Raw genomic sequence first — 21,166 nt, forward strand, 5'->3', positions numbered from 1 at the left:
ATGGTATGCATCCGTTAAAAACCACATATTCAGGGCTTCCCTGGTGGTGCAGTGGTTGAGAATCCGCCTGCCGATGTAGGGGACACGGGTTCGTGCCCCGGTCCGGGAGGATCCCACGTGCCGCGGAGCGGCTGGGCCCGTGAGCCATGGCCGCTGAGCCTGCGCGTCCGGAGCCTGTGCCCCGCAACGGGAGAGGCCACAACAGTGAGAGGCCCGCGTACCACAAAAACAAACAAACAAACAAACAAAAAAAACCCCCACATATTCAGAATGGCAGAATGCTGATGTTACTGACGCTGAATGCTGGGTATCTAGGAATTTATCATACTGTTCTATTTTTGTGTACGTCTAAAATTTTCAGTAAAACCTGTTTTATATAAATATGTTTCCTAAGACTATTTAGTAACGAAGGAAAATTCTCTTGCTATAACATTAAGTGAAGTAAGCAGGGGGTAAGCCAAATACAAACCATATAAAGTACATGATTCTAATTTTGTTAAAAACATAGATATACACAGAGAAAACAGCTTGAAAGGAAATGCTCTAAAATGATAGGCAGTGAGTGGCTCTGGGTGGCAGATCAGTAATGATGATTATTTTCTTCTTTTACTTTTCCATAAATGTCTTAACGATGAACATGCTTTACTTTTGTAATGAGCAAAATGACAGACAGGAAAGAATTCATATTTGGGAAAGGAAAGAAGACAAGAGAGTGCAGCCCATGAGCGAGAGCTGGCGAAACATCAAGCATTCCTAGGGCCACTGGGCTGCAGACAAGTGTTGAATGAGGAGTTCTTACAAGTGCTACAGTAGTTAAGAAAAATAGAAAGTCACTGAGCTGCGGTAGTTGAGGAATGACGACTTCACAAGGCTGCCCAGGGAACTGGGCTCTTATGGGTGGGTGCAGTTTATAGAGGAGGAGATGGAAGGAACTTGGAGGAGAAGGGGTGGTTTGAGGCACACGTGGAGGGAAAGAATATGTGGGACTCAGAGCGAATAACTTTGCCTGAAACAGGGTTCATGTAGAGGAGTAGTAAGAAATATAACCTCTGTCAGGTTAGAGTGAAGGTTTCCAAGCTCATCAGACTCCATGCTCCCTTTATAAACTGTAATGAAAATCACAGGTAATATAATGTAATCCACAGGCAAGTCTAATAAATCAGTGTTACGACCTAGCTGCAATATAAAGGAGAAATAAAATGAAAATAATTTATAATGGTATAATATACATTACAATATGTACATTTTCAGACACGAGACCTCCAGAAGACAAAATGAAGTGGTCAGATCCTTGCCCCTATCCTACAATCACTATGAACGCAACAGCTATGCACACCAACTGATAGCCAGTTACAAACCACAAGTAATGGTGCCAGTGTGGAAGGTGAGTCTAGGTGAAGTCCAGAAGAAAAAAAAAATACAGACCTCCAGCCAAGTTGTGCAAAAGTACCTTTTGTTTATAGAGTTGGTTGTAGGCTCTGATAATTATCAGTAGGGTGTTTCACTTCCCTGTTGCCTGGTGGACAGTGGAAAGTCAAGTGGGAAGCAGGGAAATTCTCCAAGGTGGACATCTGCCCCATGCATTGCAGGACTTCTAGCCTCCTTGGCCACGCCCATTAAATGTCACTAGAGTACCACCCCCTAATGTTGTGAAAACCAACACCATCTCACAGGTTTCTAAAAGTACCCCATAGAGGCCATGACCACCCTTATTGAGAAGGACTGGGAAAGAATCAGCATTTACGCTAGGGGCACCTGGGCAGGACATTTTTCTCACGGGCACAACTGTCTCCTGTCTTGCAGGATGTTGGGTATCCCTATCATGGGTGCTAAAATCCTGTCATGGTGATAACCAAAGAACAGCCCTCATCCATCCTCTTTGGGTGCTACCACTTCGCCTTTGAGAGACACTAGCTGAGATCTTAGAAGGTTTGAATGACAAGCTACAGAAGCAACTGGGGAAAGGGAAGGTCTGAGATATGGAACTCTGACTTAAAACTTACAAGTCGTTCTATCATGCATCTCTCAAAGAACTTAAGTTCAGAATCACATGATTATTATGCAAAACATGAAAACTATAACAAAAGAACCCTTGAACACTTACTAACATTTAACTTTCTCTCAAAACCTAAGGCAACCTTTGGCTACTTCTAAGCTAGCTGCTGGAAAGCATGTCACCTGAGGGTCTGGGAAATACAAACTCAAGAGCTGACCACATTTGGGTTTTCATGTTACTCAAGTGGGAAGGCCCACTTGGAGTGAGGCATGAAAAGAATGTAATGTCACGCCTTAGAAAGACTCGGCACAACTAACAGAGTGGCCATGACACAGCTGGGAGAGGGGAGGATGCAAAGATGTTCAAGAGAAAGAAAAGGGAAGATAATCCTGTCTAATCAGCATCTTCCTACCTTTTATAACCCAGACCCTTTTAAGATAGACATTTTTAAGATCTCTCTGTCTCTTTACCCTGCTTTATTTTTCTTCATAGCGTTTATCACCACTTACAGTGCCAGCACATCACAGGCATATTCAGTGAATTAATTTATTCAACAAATATTTATTGTGTCCCTGCTATATTCCATGTCCTGTTTCTGATGCTGGGGTGGGAAAGCAGTCAACAAAACTCACAACGCCCTTCTTTCATGGACTTTACATTCTAGAGGGGGTTTAGATGATAAACAGATACATAATTTAATATGTCATATGGTGATGAACATTGTGAATAAAAGAAACCAGGGTAAGAGATTTAGAGAAGGTGGTCAGGAAGGTTTCTCTGAGAAGGAGACATATGAGCAGAGACCATGAAGAAATGAGCCACACAGACATCTAGGGAAAGAGGGAATTCCTGCCTTTGAAAATTAAAATGAAGCTATCATGATTAAAACAAATCAAAGCAATGGACCTTGCTTTCAAATTAAGGAAAGGGCTATGTCTTGTATACTGCGGGATCTCAGCTTCTAACACCGCAGGTGTCACTTCTTACCAAAAGTATAGTTTTGAATAGGCACAAAATAAAATTAGTGAATGAATGAACGACACCAGTCACCTTATTACCTTCTGGAAGGACACGCATACTCCCCACATTGAGAATCACTAGCTTAACTGATGTTAATATCGCTTGGCTTCTGAAATAATTTCACATAGAGTCTTGCTACTTAATATGGCAGCACAAATCTGATTCAGAATGGACAGAAAAATATCAACATGGAAAATCTAACCAAAGTATTCATACCACATATGGCTACAAAATTCCATCCCTGAAGTGAAAAGCATGAGGCTTTTTGACCCAGTAGGTGTCTATGAATCAGAAAGTCATCAGCTGTGACAGGCCTATAGCAGTCGTTGTTACCATCCCCAAGTCTGGGCATTCCTGATAGATGAGTATGTAAATTACTCTGTCTTCAGAAAATTTCACACACAATGAATCACTTACCCATTTTAACTCTTGTCCCACCCCTAATGTGCCTTGATATAAAATGGACCAAACTCCAAAATGAGAACTCTCTAGGATGAAAGTACTAATTTGAGCTTTTGGGTATACTATTCAAACAACGCAAATACAGACATATCTTCATTCTTAATATATAAGTTGTATACATTTTAGTAACTTAAAACTCTTCTGAAGGAATTAAACTAAAACTGAGCAGCTACCTCTCCCTTCCTTCTGGAAAACTAAATGATACCACACAGGAGGAGAAAATAAGCTTTTGATAGAAATATCACTTGCTCTCAAAAATCCTCTTCCTACCAATAGACTGACTGCATCAAAATCTTAAACTTCCAGACATCAAATCATGTTATACAAACTGGAAAGAAAAAAATATATATATGTGATAGTGATCATAAATTAGTAAGTAAAAACAAATGCCCTAATGGAAAAAGAGACAGAAAGAAAGGATTAAAAACTATAATTGAACCATAAACATAAAAAAAAATCATCAAAGAAATGTACCTGAAAATAAGAACCTAACAAAAATAGGTTTCTTTTGCTTGCTTTTAATTATATCCATTGTAGAAAAAAGTGTACAAGAATTAAATAATTAAATGTTCACAGGAACAGTCATTTGCCCAAACCTTCAGAAGGACAATATGGTTAATATACTATAAACAAAATTATAAGGATGTGTGACCCAGAACTTGCATTTCTGGGCATGGATCCCAAAGTAATAACCATGCTTTAAAGGCTGCTTATCACAGCATTGTAAAAAACTGGAAATAACCTAAATGACCAAGTATAAGGCTTTGGTTTAATAAATTATGGCACAGCCATACCATGAAATCCTATAGTCATTAAAAATACTGTTGTAAAAAAACTAATGGTGATGCATTAAAATATGAATGGTATATTAAGTTTTAAAAGGCAGTCTAAATATATTTTTTCAGAGAACAGCATGTAAACACATGTATACACTACATATAAACACTACAATATGTTCATACGGTCCTAATTTTGTGTATGTGTGTAAAAAAAAACTGTGTACTGATGGTAGGAAAGAAGACTCAAATATATTTGATAAAATGAGAAATAAGATTACAGGGGTTATTTATGTGATCTCTCTTTTTCAGTTTTTCCCCATAGAAATGCAATTCTTATAAGAACGTTGTTTTGTAAAAAAAAAAAAAAACTCTTCTACCCAATTTGCTAGGACCTGATTTGCACAAAGTGATAAATCTTTTCAGACACAGGAGAAAGTACGCTTACTAAAATAGACTTCTCAGAAATAGCTTTTGTGACAAATTCCATTTCATCCATTTAATGCCTCTAATTCCTTATATTATAATATTATCTAGAATAAACTTAGATTGGAACATTTATTTTAATCAGAAAACATGTTAACAAGTGTGTTGCCAAGCAATTGAGTAAAGGGCAGTAACGGAAAGATCTAATTCAAGTAATTAAATCATATAAAAAGTTAAATAATAACCTAAACAAAACTATCTATTTCATTCTATTGAACAAATTTTACTGTGAGTGCCTACTATGTGCTAACCACTGCACTGATAATTAATTTGACAGAGCCCTCTCCTAAAACCAAAGAACATTTAAGTCTAAAGAGTTCAACTGAACAGTTGCCCCTAAAGCCCCGTAGAACAACAGCTCCTCTGGTAAAAATTCCTCTGCTTCATAAAGAAGATCCTGGATATTTCATCCCTCAGCTGCTATGTCTCATCTGCAAAGCTCTCCTGTTTCTGCACACGCAAGACAGCTTACCCTAAACCCAAACCTCAACACTGACATGCGATTTGCCAAAAATGAAGTCAGTCTAGCACATAATCACAATTCCAATGGTAAAATAATGCAATGCTTTATTTGAATCACATTTCAGTGAACGCAGGCCAACTGAAGCCACCTGTTACTTGCATAGACCCCTCTTTTAGTAGCTCAACAAGAAAATACTATAAATATTCATTCTTTATAAATTGCTCAAAGGTCACTTTTAAAGGGAAGGTTATCAATGGGACAGCTGGCAATAGACTCGCTGTATTTTAAAGACTCTACACCTGCATTTTAAAAGGCACTGATAATAGAGATCATTGTAATGTACTATTACTACATTGGTGGGGAAAATTAATGGAAAATATTACTACATCTGTAATCCCTAGGAGCATTATATTTGATAATTTAACCGTGAACATCAAAATCATTTAAATTCTATAAAATACTATTTGCCTTAACAGGGTGCACATCTTTTCAGAAGGTTCACTGAATAATACCAGTGTTACAATAATGCCAGTGTTACAAATAACCTCTTTAACCTGCTGTAGCAACAGTCTAGGTTTTCAACAGCTGTCAAAACAGATTCCAGCATCCATTCTACTCAAGTGTGTTAGAAGAAGATCTTAAAGCTGTCAGGAGTGTCAGGATGTGGGTAACTTAGTATAAAATGTAACCCAGCTGACTCCACCAACTACAGAGAAAGGGAGAAAGCCCGCATCAGCTCAAAGAGAAAAGATCCATCAAAGGGAGTAGGACGAGGAGGAGATCAAGTCCAAGAACAGGTAAAGTCCCAGCTCCGTGCTCAGACATGATGGGTTTTACCTAATAGGAGCCTTCAGATAAGGATTCTGAAAAGCCATGTCATTCATTCCCTGTAACAGGGGGAACATTTCCTAGATACATCCCTGCCGCTACTGGGGGCACTGCTGGCTCAGGATAGGGTTGCCAGAATCAGCAAATAAAAATACAGGAACCCCAGTTAACTCTGAATTGCAGATACACCAAACAGGTTGTGTGTGTGTGTGTGTGTTTTGTATAAGTGCTGTAAGTATGTCCCATTATTCATGGTGCATCTGCAAGTCAAAGTTACCTGGGCATCCTGTATTTTATCTGGCAACCTCCATGAGGGTGATAAAAAAAACACAGGCCCTTCCTTCCTGGAGCCAACGTTTCAGTGAAGGATATCAAGAGCTAAGAAAGATAAACATGTTGAACTTTTTATTTTTAAAAATGTGTTCTTGGGCTTCCCTGGTGGCGCAGTGGTTGAGAGTCCGCCTGCCGATGCAGGGGACACGGGTTCGTGCCCCGGTCCGGGAGGATCCCGCGTGCCGCGGAGCGTCTGGGCCCGTGAGCCATGGCCGCTGAGCCTGCGCATCCGGAGCCTGTGCCCTGCGACGGGAGAGGCCCGCGTACCACAAAAAAAAAAAAAATGTGTTCTTTATACATTTCACCAAGATTCACCATTTCTTAATCTTTGTCACCTTACATATGACAACCATATGACAATAAGTTGCAGAAATCATGTCCCTTCACCCCTAAAGACTTCAGCATGCATCTCTTAATAATAAGGACATTTTCTGATGTGACAAAGGCATCAGGATAATATTAAGAAGATTTAAAATTGGTATAGTATTATCCTCTATAGTAGATAGAGCCCACATTTAAATTTCACCAATTGTCCTAATACTGTCCTTCATGGCAATATTTATTTTCCCAATCCAGGATCCAATCCAGAACCCCATGTTGCATTTCGTTGTCATCTCTTTGTAGCTTCCTTTACCCTGGAACCATTCCTTAGCTAACACAGTAATTGCAACCCAATGTGCTAAGTGCCAAGCTGGTCGTGTGCAGAGGGGGATGTGGGAGCACCAGGGACGGCAAGGCACCTCCTGATTTGTCTTCACACAGACACACACATCTGCTCTATCCAAGGACTGAGAAGCCCATGAACACCACTCACCCTTTGACTTCCTGTGGAGTTCAACAAAACACTCCAGCATTTCCTATTTTAACTCTGGGAATCCTTCTCTCGCAATGAAAAGGCGGGGAGCATCTTAAAGAAAACCAGCAGCAGCAACAGTAGCAGCAATTCTTGTCCAGATTATTCCTACTGAAAATACTGCCAACTAAACCTATATGCACCGCAGTGATTTTCATGTAACTCATCAGCACCTTAATATCAGAATCACACACGAAATCCAACTTTGATCTCACAGCTCACAGTTTCAATATTTTAACTGTGCTCAGATCATCTGCAAATACCACAATAATCTGGAAAATTTGCTAACACTGAAATTCTGCCACTAAAAGAAAAATGTGAGAATAGCAAGTTTTGTTTAAAAAAAATAACAAACAAGAACAACGGCAAAAGACTGTTCTCCTTTTCCAACTAACGTTTGTTCAGTGAAAGGTAAAGGTGAAGATAATATTAAAGAATAAAAAGCAGAGCGTAATTATTTTCTTGTTTCGCAGAGGTATACAAAACTACTCAAAGGTTTCCCACTGCATGTTTTAAGTTGCATAATAACTTTTATGAAAAAGTTACCTCTTTAATAATAAAGCGTAAATAAAAACTTAACTATCACAAGTTCTTAAAGAATCCAGACCTGCCAATTAATGTATAGAATACCTGTGGCATGCTTTCAATGGCTCTACGAACTCTCATACCAGAATTTTGCAGGCAGGGATATAGTGGTCACCACACAGCATTTCATGTAACTTTCCCCAAAAGAAATTCTTTTTTTAAAAAAATTAATTTAATTTAATTTATTTATTTATCTATTTTATAAATCTATTTATTTATTTTTGGCTGCCTTGGGTCTTCATCACTGCACGTGGGCTTTCTCTAGTTGCAGTGAGTGGGGGCTTCTCTTCATTGTGGTGTGAGTGCTTCTCACTGCAGTGGCTTCTCTTGTTGTGCAGCACAGGCTCTAGGCACACGGGCTTCAGTAGTTGTGGCACGTAGTCTCAGTAGTTGTGTCTCGTGGGCTCTAGAGCGCAGGCTCAGTAGTTGTGGCACATGGGCTTAGTTGCTCCGTGGCATACGGGACCTTCCCAGACCAGGGCTTGAACCTGTGTCCCCTGCATTGGCAGGCCGACTCCTAACCACTGCACCACCAGGGAAGTCCCCCCCAAAAGAAATTCTTTAGCACTGACATCTGAAGTCCTTCAAACTGGAAGAGAGTACACTCAATGATCTAATCAATTAAAAGGATAAAAGTGGACACAAATCGAACTTTGACAAGTTACAGCCAGGCCAGCCTGTGGGGACTCCGGGCCATTAGCTTCAAGTCCCAGTTGAATCATCAGATCCAGGCCTTGGTCCAGGCCCAGAGGTGGCTGGTATTCATTACTAGAACTGTGTGTTTATTTCAGCTCTTGCTAACAAGCAGAAGTCCTGAAAAAGAACCCATGGTTATCTTTCCCTGGACCTCTTAAACACCCACATTCCCAAACTTTTATCCCATTGTTTCAGTTGGTCATTTGAAAATAATGTCACCCCGCATTTATATAACATGATTCAGCTTACAAAGTACTTTACACATAGGTGATCCCACCTCATCCTGGTAACGGCCCTGTGACTCTTGTAGAGGTAACTCCATTTCACAGATGAGGAAACTGAGGCTCAGAGAATTTAAATCATTTTTACACTTAGAAATGTGATCCATTTCTAAGTGATGATGCTAAGCTGACCCACGTCTTCTGTAAGGGACTGAAAAGTAACACATCTATTTCTCTCATCTGGCCTTTATCACATACCTGTTGGTAACAGCACTAGGATTATCACCTTGTCCTGTTTTATTACGCAGTCTTTATGCAATTAGGTTTTTCTCACCTCCAAGATGTAAGCCCCATCTGGACAAGAGCCATGAGTTAAATTACTTTGTATTCACCCATCCATTCTTTCAACAAAAATGCACCAAAACCACTTGAGTCCAGGCACAATATTCACTGCTGGGGGACAAAAGTGACTAAGACATGGACTAGTCTGGAAGATGAACAATGACAAGGTCTTGCGACAGATGCTGTAAAGGAGGTGCCTGCAGGGTGCCAGTGAGTCCTGAGGGGTCAGGGGACGTTCTCAGGAGGAGTCTTAGCTGCTCCACCACACCGCCATGCAAAGGAACTGTTTCACCCACCAGTGAATGAAATCCCTCCCTTAGGGGCCATACGGGCAGTCAGGAACGACACCCAGTTCTCTGCTGGGATTGAGGGTAACTCCAGTGGCTGAGTCAGATCCTGCGTAAACCAAGAGGACGTAACTGGAACTGTGATTAAAACATGCCAAAATAAAGCCAAACCTTACTACGCTGTAACTCTCTGTCATTTCAGAATATGAGTGCTAATCATTCTCTAATGAAAACGAATCTGTGCTTTTTTGTGGGTAAAGAAACAAAAAAGAGGAGGGGGTCTGGAAACAACTTCGAGGAAGGAGACCATCTTGATGAATGCTTTGACAATCAGGTAAACAGAACATCTCCCATACCCAGCACAGTCATTCAATGTGGTGACCATGGTGGCCGAGTCAGCCGTGGGAAAGTTGTGGGAGATCAAGGTCTAAGACGTAGGTGGCCGAGAAGCAACTGGGTGTAACACCAGCCCTTCCCTACTAGCAGGTACCCTTAGTGGATCTCAGTCTTCTCAAATCTTCAAAAGAGGGGCTGGAGTAGATAAGGCCTCTTCCACCTCCTTAATTTTTATGTTGCTAGAAAATGAAATAAGTAGAATTCACTCTTAGACCAACTATGTTTTCCTAAGCTAACCTTCAGAAATTTTCCACCATTTACAAACAACGGGAGAGCTTGTTTTAATTTACAGCCCTCAAGTTGGTGCTTTGCCCAATTCCAAATCCTAAGGAGACCCTGACCCAGGATCATCAATTGCTAGTTTGTCAAAGTCAAGGATACCACCAGCTATTAGATAACACATTCCTCATTCCTTCCTCTCTGCAGCTTGCCGAGCCTGTTTCCTTCACCAAGTCCTGCCTGTTCAGGCAGAGACGGCAAAAGCCTCCTGTCCCATGAATCTCCCTAATAGGAAGGGACATGTTTGAATCAATGCTTTTCATTTAATTTTTTTTTTAATGCTAGAGGAAAAAAGAAGCCAAGCCATGTCAAGCTACGGATTAAAATGTGATCATTAAGAGGGACATTAAAATAGACAAGCTGAAAAGAATTCTTCCAAGATTGAATTTATAAAATGTTATTCAAACTACCATTAAATATCCTTGAGTACTTTTCTTTTAAAGACCAACATTTTATTTACCCAAGAACTGGAAGAGATCTGCAGCATTCTACAGTGACGAAGATTCAATATGGGCTTTTAGATCACAAACACCTCAGTGACCTCAGCACATTTACAACCACTCTCAACCTAAGTTTCCTCATCTGTAAAATGGAGGCAATATATAGTTTTTGTTATATACACAGTATTTATTATACTACTTTGTATTATGCACATATTATTATACTATTTGTATCACCTACATAGTATTATGCTACCTTACTTTATATATATATATAATATATACACACAAAATACATAATTCATAAACCAGTTATTAATCACTTACTATGTGCTAGACTCTAGGTAATAACAAGCACATTATCTAATTATTGCAATATATTGTATTAATTGTTACAACCATTAGTTCTGCCTCTTCGTATCACTCATCTATTCAATAATTGAAGATAATTGTGTGTGTGTAGCTATCTGCACAGTGCCCGACACTACAAAATGCTAAAAAAGGGGGGAGGAGAGAAAAGGTATCTATTACCATATATAAAGAATATCCTATAGTCACTTTATTTTTTTGGTTGTGCCACGTGGCTGGCGGGATCTCAGTTCCCCAACCAGGGATTGAACCAGGGCCAAGGCAGTGAAAGCCCAGAATCCTAACCACTAGGACACCACGGAACTCCTCTATAGTCACTTTTAGAACTACACAGAGGGAAGAGAAAAGATTTGGAGGCACAGATAGCAATTATGATTTACCTTTGCTAATAAATGACTGATACACTCAGAGCTTATCACTGCTATTGTGTGACTCAAAAGAAACAAGACTGCATTCGGTTCGTTACATCTCTTCTTAAACGTGGTGGCCCTAGTCTTCATGGTGACTTAGCCTCACCACACTGCCAACTTCAAAAAAAAGCACAGAAAATCACTCTACTTTGTATTTCCTAAACAAAGTGCCACAAACCTGGGCCCAAACAGGCTAAGAAGCACAGGAGGAATACGCTGGAAATAATTTGAAGAAGACTTTTAAGACCCCCTCCTTATGCATTCACTCCTTCATTCATTTATTCATATTCTCTCTCTCGTTCTTTCTCCTCTGCTCTGGACAGTTCCGGATAAGTTTTATCTTTGTTCCTGATTCACAGAAATCAGAATCTTAAGGTTAGAAGGGACCTTGGAGGTCACTAAGAGGTCACGCTTCTTTCCTAGAGAAATACATACTGTCTGCCTGCAGTGGAGAAGCACATGGAGGCATTCTGAGGTCGAGCTGCTTGTTTCCTCCCGGACCAACAGAAAAATGACAGTTCCTACCTCATCTCAAAGGACTGCTGGGGTGAATATACCCAAATGATAATGTATGCAAAGAATTCAGTAAGGTGCCTGGCACAGGGCAGGTGCTCAATAAATAGGGGCCAACCTTATTTAGAAGTTATTCTGTGCCCTGCATGATGTTGAATGCTTGTCCACCTCTGGTGAAACTCAAGCCTCTGCCTCCTAAAGCAGCTTGTGCTGATGTTTGGGAGCTCTCACCATTGCCAGGTTTTTCTTTACTTTGAGCTAAATGACCTTTGGCTTCCACACACTGCCCTCTACACAGATATGGAATGGAACCACTCAACCCCAAGCTAACTTTTCAGGGAACCAATGACAGTTGTCCTGTTCTCTGCTCATTTTTTTTTTTCCAGCCTGAATGTTCCCCCTGGTTCTCAAGTGCCTCACCATCCTCCAAACTGCCAGCCACATCCTTACTCATTCATCTTCCTCAAAGTGTGCAGTTCCTCAGAACTGCACCCCACACTCCAGGAACAAGATGGCTTGCCGAGAAGACCTGTTCTGAATAAAATATTATTATACATTGCATTGTATATACAATGTATCGTTAAAAGCTTAGTGGCTTTGGGGGGCAACCCCCTTGTGGCATTATTCATACTGAGTTCCAAGTCCACTAAAAGCCCAAGGTCCTTTTCGTGCACGCTACTGATGAGCCATGTCTCCCCCAGAGAAGGTCTAGGGGATGCAAATGTAGAGGCTACACTTTTAGTGGTTTACTAGTCATCTTGTTATATTGAAATATTTTGGATCGTGATTCTGTCATCAAGCTCTCAGCTATCCCTCTGGGTTCACCCACAGATTTGATCATTACACCTTCTCAGTCCAGTTTTACACCCCCTTCCTTGCCGTGGCCACCAGCTTCAGGCAGGTGTAACCTGACAGCACCCCACCTCCATCACGCCACTTCTCTCTAGCTCTCTGCCTTGGGGCTTCTCCAACACCATGCCTGGGACACTGTGGAAAGGATTAGCACGTGCACATGTGCAAACCTGGAAGTATGGGGACTTAGCACCCTGGGGCAACGCTTGCCTAAGAGGAGAGGGGAGCCCGTGGATAAATGCCCACCGTGTCTGTCCCTTCTGAGGCACAGGGTCCCATGGGACCGAGTCCCAGTGCCCATGACAGGGACCAGTTCAACCACATAGGCTTATGTTGGCTTCCCCTCCTTGCCTGTTTCTCTCCTCCCCAGCCCCCTTTCCTGTTCTCCAGGATCACTGCCAAAAATAAACTGCCTGCAAGCCAGCCCTTGCCTCACGCTCTGCTTTCTTGGGGACCCCAGGCTAAGTCGCAGTCAACATGAATAATGATGTAGGACGTGTGAGCCCCAAGGCACAGCACCAAAGACCTCCCTTAAGGCTGACAGCAGCAGAAGTCACTCTAATGCCACCCAGCCCTCTTACGGGTGGGTGACTCTCACCCAGCCCTCCCATGTCTCCATTTTACTCATCAAGAAATAAGAGGCTTTGTCAAAGGCTGTGCTGAAACTTAGATAGGGAATGCCTACCAGAATTCCTGTAATCTGCCCAGAATACAGAAGACTCTCCGTAAATGTCAATGCTATCTCCCTTCCTTTCCTATTCCCCCATCAAAAGGGAAATGACATTAGTTCTCCATGATCCAGTCTTCCCATTCTTAGGAAAAGCAGGCTGCTTCCTATTTCCTCATCCAAATGCTCATATATCAAGTTTCAGATACTCTTCTGGTATCTTGCACAGGATCACTGTTGACCTCACATATCCTTACAAGGTACAGAACTTACTTTTTCCCTCCTTTTTTTAAAAATAAAAAATTTTAAATTTTTATTTATTTATTTTTGGCTGCATTGTGTCTTCGCTTCTGTGCACGGGTCTTCTCCGCTCGCGGCGAGCGGGGGCCACTCTTCATCACGGTGCGCAGGCCTCTCACTATCGCGGCCTCTCTTGTTGCGGAGCACAGGCTCCAGACGCGCAGGCTCAGTAGTTGTGGCCCACGGGCCTAGCCGCTCCGCAGCATGTGGGATCCTCCCAGACCAGGGCTCGAACCCGTGTCCCCCGCATTGGCAGGCAGACTCTCAACCACTGCGCCATCAGGGAGGCCCTTTCCCTCCTTTTTGCCTTCTCAGAGACATTATTATTTATGGAGGCTTCTGATGATTTCTCTATTATTCCTTCACAACTCTTGAGAAATTCAAACGTGGTTTCGCATCGCCATTCTAGTCACGTATTTAAATCACATATTTGGTGCACATACTCACTAAGATATAAACGTATACAATGAAAGTATGGATTCTATATGTATTTATGCTGCACACACACTTGAACTCTACTGACAAATCAGGATAAGCTGCTTCAGAAGTTCCGATGTTGCATTTTATGGGAGGACGCTGGGGAAGTAGGAAAAGATCTCTCCCATCCGGTCTCTGGAGTTAACATTCCTGCTCTTACCAGCTCAACTTTACAGTCCATAGCGTCAGCACACACACACACACACACACGCAGAAATCTTTCCTGGAACCTCATTTTCCATGGGACGCTGATCATTAGAATGCCTGGAAATTCCAGCAGCGGCACTGCCAAAAAGCTTGGAAAATGCTACAACGTAGCCCAGATCTGCCTTCCTCAATCCCAGCCTCCATTCAGGCTGTGACGATCTCCAAGCCTGGGGCAATCACAGAGATTTCAAACTGCTCTCCTTGGAAAGTTAGTGTTGGGGGGTGGAGATGGGGTTTGGTGGGAGGGAGACCATCCACTTACCACTAAGCTTTTATCTAAGTTTTCATTCGTAAACAAAAACCTTGCGATACTCATCCATAAAACTTGAAAGCCAATGCACCAATTACCTCTAAATTACCTTCCACCTCTAATAGCCTATGATCTTTCTACTCAAAGTGTGGTCCACAGACCTGCAGCAGCAGCATCACCAGGGAGTTTATGAGAAATGCAGGAACTCTGGACCCCCCACAGGCGTCCTCAATAAGAATTTTCGGTTTAACAAGATCCCCAAGCGATCTGTATGCATATTAAATTTGGAAAACTAGTTTAAGACACTTTTATCTTTTTCTGTAAGTCAGCAGTCCCCAACCTTTTTGGCACCAGGGACCGGTTTCGTGGAAGATCCACAGACGGGGTTGGGGGGAGGGGAAGTGGGGGGAGGGGGATGGTCAGGCGGTAATGCGAGCGATGGGGAGCTGCAGATGAAGCTTCGCTGGCCCGCCCGCCGCTCACCTCCCGCTGTGCGGCCCGGTGCCTAACAGACCTCAGACTGGTATCAGTCCACGGCCCAGGGGTTGGGGATCCCTGCTGTAAGTGTTTAACATGTTTCTTCTTAACACTAGTTCTAATCAAAGTAACATATGGACGGACGTATTCTACTAAAAGGAACCAAGAGAACTAAGTCTCATAATTTTAATGGGTAATTTTAGGGAAAAAAATTTGGCGTGAGCTGATATGCTGTTTTCCTCCTTTAAACATGTTAGAAATCAGAGGAGTGTTTGGATGGCTCCTTCTTCCATTCAAGAATTCATTCCTGATGCACAATATGCACCATGCTCCCCTCTGTCTAATGTACCCATACTCATCTTTCAAAGGCCCAGGAAGGACTTCCCTGGTGGCGCCGTGGTTAAGATTCCACCTGCCAATTCAGGGGACACAGGTTCGAGCTCTGGTCCGGGAAGATCCCACATGCCGCGGAGCAACTAAGCCCGTACGCCACAACTACCGAGCCTGCGTTCTGGAGCCTGCCAGACACAACTACTGAAGCCCATGGGCCTAGAGCCCGTGCTCCACAATGAAGAGTAGCCCCTGCTCGCCACAACTAGAGAAAGTCCACGCACAGCAACGAAGACCCAATGCAGCCAAAAATAAATAAATAAATAAATTTTTTTTTTTTTTTTAAAAAGGGCCTGGAAGCCTGCCCCTTACATGGTTCAACAGACTCCCCCCTATATGTGTGGTTTTCTTGACACAACTTTCATTAAAGGTACTAAAAAGGCAAGAATCTTGTAAGCTCTAAAGCACTTGTTGCAAATGACCCACTCAAGTTTACTTCTTCCATTCGTTACTTCTTGGACGACCCAACCCATCCTGTTCTCTCCCCTTCACTCAAGTCCAGTTTTGTTCTCTCACTGGAAACACAGCATTTAGCAACTTTTTGTGGTCTAATTATTACATATATAGATCATCCTTAGCTTACAACAGGATTGCCTCCTGATAAACCCATTATGAGTTGAAAATGCATTTAATACACTTAACCCACCTAGCTTAGCCTTGTGCAGTTAAATGTGGTCAAACACTTTCATTAGCCTACAACTGGGCAAAACCATCCAACACAAAGCCTGTTTTATAATAAAGTGTTGAATATCTCATGTAATTTATTGAATACTGTACTGAAAGTGAAAAACAGAATGGTTATATGGGTCCAGAATGCTTCTAAGAGTATCGATTGTTTTCCCTCGTGATTCTGTGGCTGACTGGGGGCTGCCACTGCCCAGCATCACAAGAGAGGACCGCAGGGCTTCCCTGGTGGCGCAGTGGTTGAAAGTCCGCCTGCCGATGAAGGGGACACGGGTTCGTGCCCCAGTCCGGGAGTATCCCACATGCCGCGGAGCGGCTGGGCCCGTGAGCCATGGCCGCTGAGCCTGCGCATTCGGAGCCTGAGCTCCACACCGGGAGAGGCCACAACAGTGAAAGGCCCGCGTACTGCAAAAAAAAAAAAAAAGAGAGAGAGAGAAAGAGAGAGAGGACCATGGGGCAGATTGCTAACCTGGGAGATCAAAATTCAAAATTCCAGGAACGACTTCTACAGCATACATATTGCTTTTGGAATCGTAAAGTCAAAAAATTGTCTAATGCAAACTACCGTAAGTCAGGGATCACCTGTATATATGTTGTTTTACCTCCACAACTCGAGTGTAAGCTCCTTGAGAGGAATCATCACACCTCCTTTGCCTTTGGACACAGCTCGCAGCTCTCGGCTGCAGGACTCAGTGAATTAATAAGTAGTGAGGAACTTGATCACACGTTTTCTTACCACATACTCTTCTCCAGGTACCACTTAACAGTATTATCTATTGCATAAAAGAAACCACTGAATCGTTTGATTGATTTTTTTCTCCCTGCTAAACCAAGACAAGAAAAACTGTATTAAAATGATGATACCTAGGTGAGAACAAAACCCTAGAACTAGCTTGTGAGTCCCAAGGAGTGAAATGCTCCTACATATAAAAGCAGCAGGTTCCTCTGAACTCCAGTTGGCTCCTGGAGTGCAGGCTTCAGGGCAAAGCCCAAGCCTTGACTAGCTAACCTTGAGAGAAAGCTTCGCTCCTCTTCTGAAAGTTCTGCTTTCCTTGGGAGATTCCTGCCTCAGGCGGCTTCCACAGAAGCAAAAAATAGCTCAGAGGAGACGACTGATTCTGCATCTTAATCTATGTGAACTGGATGAACTCAGTAAGGCCTTGGAAAGAATGATTAGAATAGATGGAAAGAAAGGAACAGGCTAAAAATTCAAAGTAGTAATTATATTTTTAAAAGAAAAAAGGGATTTTTATTAGCACCACAGCTTTCCTAGCAAATGACTTATGTAAGGCACTTCCCTCGTGGATGAAAACCTCCAAATTTTCCTCAGGTCAAGGAGGAGAGTATTTTCTCTTCTCTGGTGTTGTCAATTCTTATTATAATTAAGCTTCTGCAGGATATACTGGGAAGTTTTCAGTTACTTCTCAGCCCTTCTGACCCTCATTTCACTCTCAGTTTGTTTATTTAAACACAAACAAACCAATTTGACTGCTATAAGTTTGTCTGCCTTCTACTTGCTTTGATGGGACCTATTTATAACACATACTCAGTTGCTAAAGCCTTTGAGCGTCCAAGCTAAACAACCAAATGCAATTTATTTGCAACGAAGATCGCAAATGTGTGTGACCTGCTCCCTGTCATCCCAGACCAACCCAAAGAAAATTACAACACCCAAAGTGAAAAGTGTTTCAGTTATAAAGTTCCTAGATATTTAATTCCTCCAAATGATTTCTTTTTTTCACATTCACCAACTAAAGGTAAGAAGTGTTGACAAGTTATTTGGGAAAACTGGGTCAGGGCTGTGTTTTTTAGGACTCAACATGATATAAAATAGAGTAATCCAGCTAAAATATAGAAGGTGGAGCAAAGTAGACTCATATCTTTTCAGGTTCCAAGTCATCTTCAATCTCTTCCAGATAATCCTTTAAATAAAAGATGCCCTATCAGGACTTCCCTGGTGGTGCAGTGGTTAAGAATCTGCCTGCCAATGCAGGGGACATGGGTTCGAGCCCTGGTCCAGGAAGATCCGACATGCCGTGGAGCAAGTAAGCCTGTGCTCCACAACTGCTGAACCTGTGCTCTAGAGCCCACGAGCCACAACTACCGAGCCCCCGTGCCACAACTACTGAAGCCCGCGTGCCTAGAGCCCATACTCCGCAACAAGCGAAGCCACTTCAATGAGAAGGCTGAGCACTGCAACGAAGAGTAGCCCCCACTCACTGCAACTAGAGAAAGCCCACTCGTGGCAACACAACAAAGACCCAACGCAACCAAAAATAAATAAATAAAATTTTTTAAAAAGATGCCCTATCATTTAGGAAAACATTATTTATATGAATTTCATATTAATTAGAGGCAAATTTAAACCTGGGGGACAGAATAGGTCCTTACTGGATTGTTAACAAGTAGCTTCCAGCCAATAACCAGGTTTCATTAGTCCCATTCTACAGATGAGAAAACTATGGCTCAGAAATTAAGTGACTAGCCCAATTCAAAATCTATACTCTAAGAATCCTCTAGACATATCCCCTCCTATGGATATAAATAAATGGTCACTTGGTAATACCTTCTTTTCCTCTCTATCGCAGTCCTTCCTTCTCCCCCATACAGCAATGCTGAGAGCAACAAAGCTGCCTCTGGCTGATGATGCCACCATGTGGCCAAAATGGAAATTGTCTGAACCAAACTTTGCCTCACTTCTCCCATTTTTGCCTCTCAGAGAATCATGTATATATTACAAAGCTTTCCCAAAAGTGTACACAGACACACACACACACACACCCCTTTCATCTTTTAACTTCCTTCTTCTTCCCTCTTCATTCTCAGCCCACCCCTGCCTAAAAGTCTTCTTGGGTTCTCTATCATCTCTGCAGGATTAAGTCAAATTCCTTAGCTGGAAAAGTCCTGCACACACATGACTTCTGTTTTAACTTCTCTCTCTTAGATCCCAGCATTCTACACCCTTTGAGCCACTCTGAACTCATTATTTCTTGCACACAACAAGGCCCTTTCATAAGAACGTTTTTATAAATGCTATCTCTTCTGCTTGGAAAACACCTTCAAACCTGCTCTCTACAATCCTTTTTACATACTGAACCAACTCCTATTCACCCTTCAAAACTCAAACATATCTCCTCTGCAGTGGAGGTTTCCCTGACTCCTCCAGGCAATTAGCTGTACATTCACAATGCTCCCAGAACCTCTCCCTTACCCTTTTTATTCCTATGTCTATGCTTCTGTACCTGTGATATGGTATTAGTCATTTACTCAACACTCGGTATCTATACAACAGGCATTGGAATACAGGAAATTACCTTTGTATTCTCACTGCATAACACAGGGCCAGGAAAGTAGTAGGCAGTCAGTAAACGTTCCTTGAATGAAAAAGTGAAAGGAGACTGGGCCGGACTGAAGCTAGACTGGACCCAGCGTGAGGCATCAGGTGAATAAATTTTGTTTTAAGGCCGAACAAGTGTGTTAAACTTACCCAAGATAATCGTGAATTACAGTGGCCACAGCAAGAACTTTTAACCTGGATAAGCTTTTCCACTTATGAGGTGCCCTAGAGAAAATGGGTTCTTGGCCAAGTACTCACTAAAAATAGAAGAAAGAAAACTATTTTTCTGCCTATTCATGAGCTTCTGGTGCCTAGGATAAGACGAGCTGGGACATCCCACTCGCACCAGAGCCTGCAGGATCCTGGGGAAAACTGGCAGAAGAAAGCAAAGGCCGTGTGGCTGACAGGGTCTTGGTGCTCCGGCTGGGTGTCAAGCCTATGCCTCTGAGGTGGGAGAGCCGAGTTCAGGACATTGGACCACCAGAGACCTCCCAGCTCCACGTAATATCAAATGGCGAAAGCTCCCCCAGAGATCTCCATCTAAACACAAAGACCGAGCTCCACTCAATGACCAGCAAGATATAGTGCTGAACACTCTATGCCAAACAACTAGCAAGACAGGAACACACCCTACCCATTAGCAGAGAGGCTGCTTAAAATCATAATAAGGTCACAGACACCCCAAAACACACCACTGGATGCGGCCCTGCCCACCAGAAAGACAAGATCCAGCCTCATCCACCAGAATACAGGCACTAGTTCCCCTCCACCAGGAAGGCTACACAATTCACTGAACCAATCTTAGCCACTGGGGGCAGACACCAAAAACAATGGGAACTATGAACCTGCAGCCTGTGAAAAGGAGACCCCAAACACAGTAAGAGATGCAAAATGAGAAGAAAGAGCAACACACAGCAGATGAAGGAGCAAGGCAAAATCCACCAGATCAAACAAATCAAGAGGAAATAGGCAGTCTACCTGAAAAGGAATTCAGAGTAATGATAGGAAAGATGGTCCAAAATCTTGGAAATAGAATGGAAAAAACACAAGAAACGTTTAACAAGGACCTAGAAGAACTAAAGAGCAAACAAACAATGAGGAACAACACAATATATGAAATTTAAAATTCTCTAGAAGGAATCAATAGCAGAATAACTGAGGCAGAAGAATGGATAAGTGACATGGAGGATAAAATAGTGGAAATAACTACCGCAGAGAAGACTAAAGAAAAAAGAATGAAAAGAATTGAGGACAGTCTCAGAGACTTCTGGGACAACATTAAATGCACCAACATTCAACTTACAGGGGTCCCAGAAGAAGAGAAAAAGGAAGGGACTGAGAAAATACTTGAAGAGATTATAGTTGAAAACTTCCCTAATATAGGAAAGGAAATAATCAATCTAGTCAGGAAGCACAGAGAGTCCCATACAGGATAAATCCAAGGAGAAACACACCAAGACACATATCAAACTATCAAAAATTAAATAAAAAGAAAAAATATTAAAAGCAGCAATGGAAAAACAATAAGTAACATACCAGGGAATCCCCATAAGGTTAACAGCTGATCTTGCAGCAGAAACTGCAAGCCAAAAGGGAGTGGCAGGACATATTTAAAGTGATGAAAGGGAAAAAACTACAGCCAAGATTACTCTACCCAGCAAGGATCTCATTCAGATTCAACGGAGGAATTAAAACCTTTACAGACAAGTAAAAGCTAAGAGAATTCAGCACCACCAAACCACCTTTACGACAAATGCTAAAGGAGCTTCT

The 21,166-nt window shown here is 42.2% G+C and overlaps 1 protein-coding gene across 11 annotated transcripts in view; it reads right to left on the bottom strand.

Annotated features, from left to right (window-relative positions):
• SAMD4A (sterile alpha motif domain containing 4A) overlaps positions 1 to 21,166 on the bottom strand; it is a 233,191-nt gene that overhangs the window by 200,777 nt on the left and 11,248 nt on the right. The window contains exon 3 of one of the 11 annotated variants that reach the window (XM_067028449.1): positions 16,662 to 16,883. The exons of the other annotated variants lie outside the window; for them this stretch is intronic. Within the exon in view, the coding sequence (XP_066884550.1) occupies positions 16,662 to 16,699 (38 nt within the window). The 5' untranslated portion in view covers positions 16,700 to 16,883. The remainder of the gene's footprint in view (positions 1 to 16,661; positions 16,884 to 21,166) is intronic. 11 annotated transcript variants of the gene reach the window in all.

This window comes from Kogia breviceps, chromosome 3, assembly GCF_026419965.1.
Source record: "Kogia breviceps isolate mKogBre1 chromosome 3, mKogBre1 haplotype 1, whole genome shotgun sequence".
NCBI classification, from domain to species: domain Eukaryota; kingdom Metazoa; phylum Chordata; class Mammalia; order Artiodactyla; family Physeteridae; genus Kogia; species Kogia breviceps.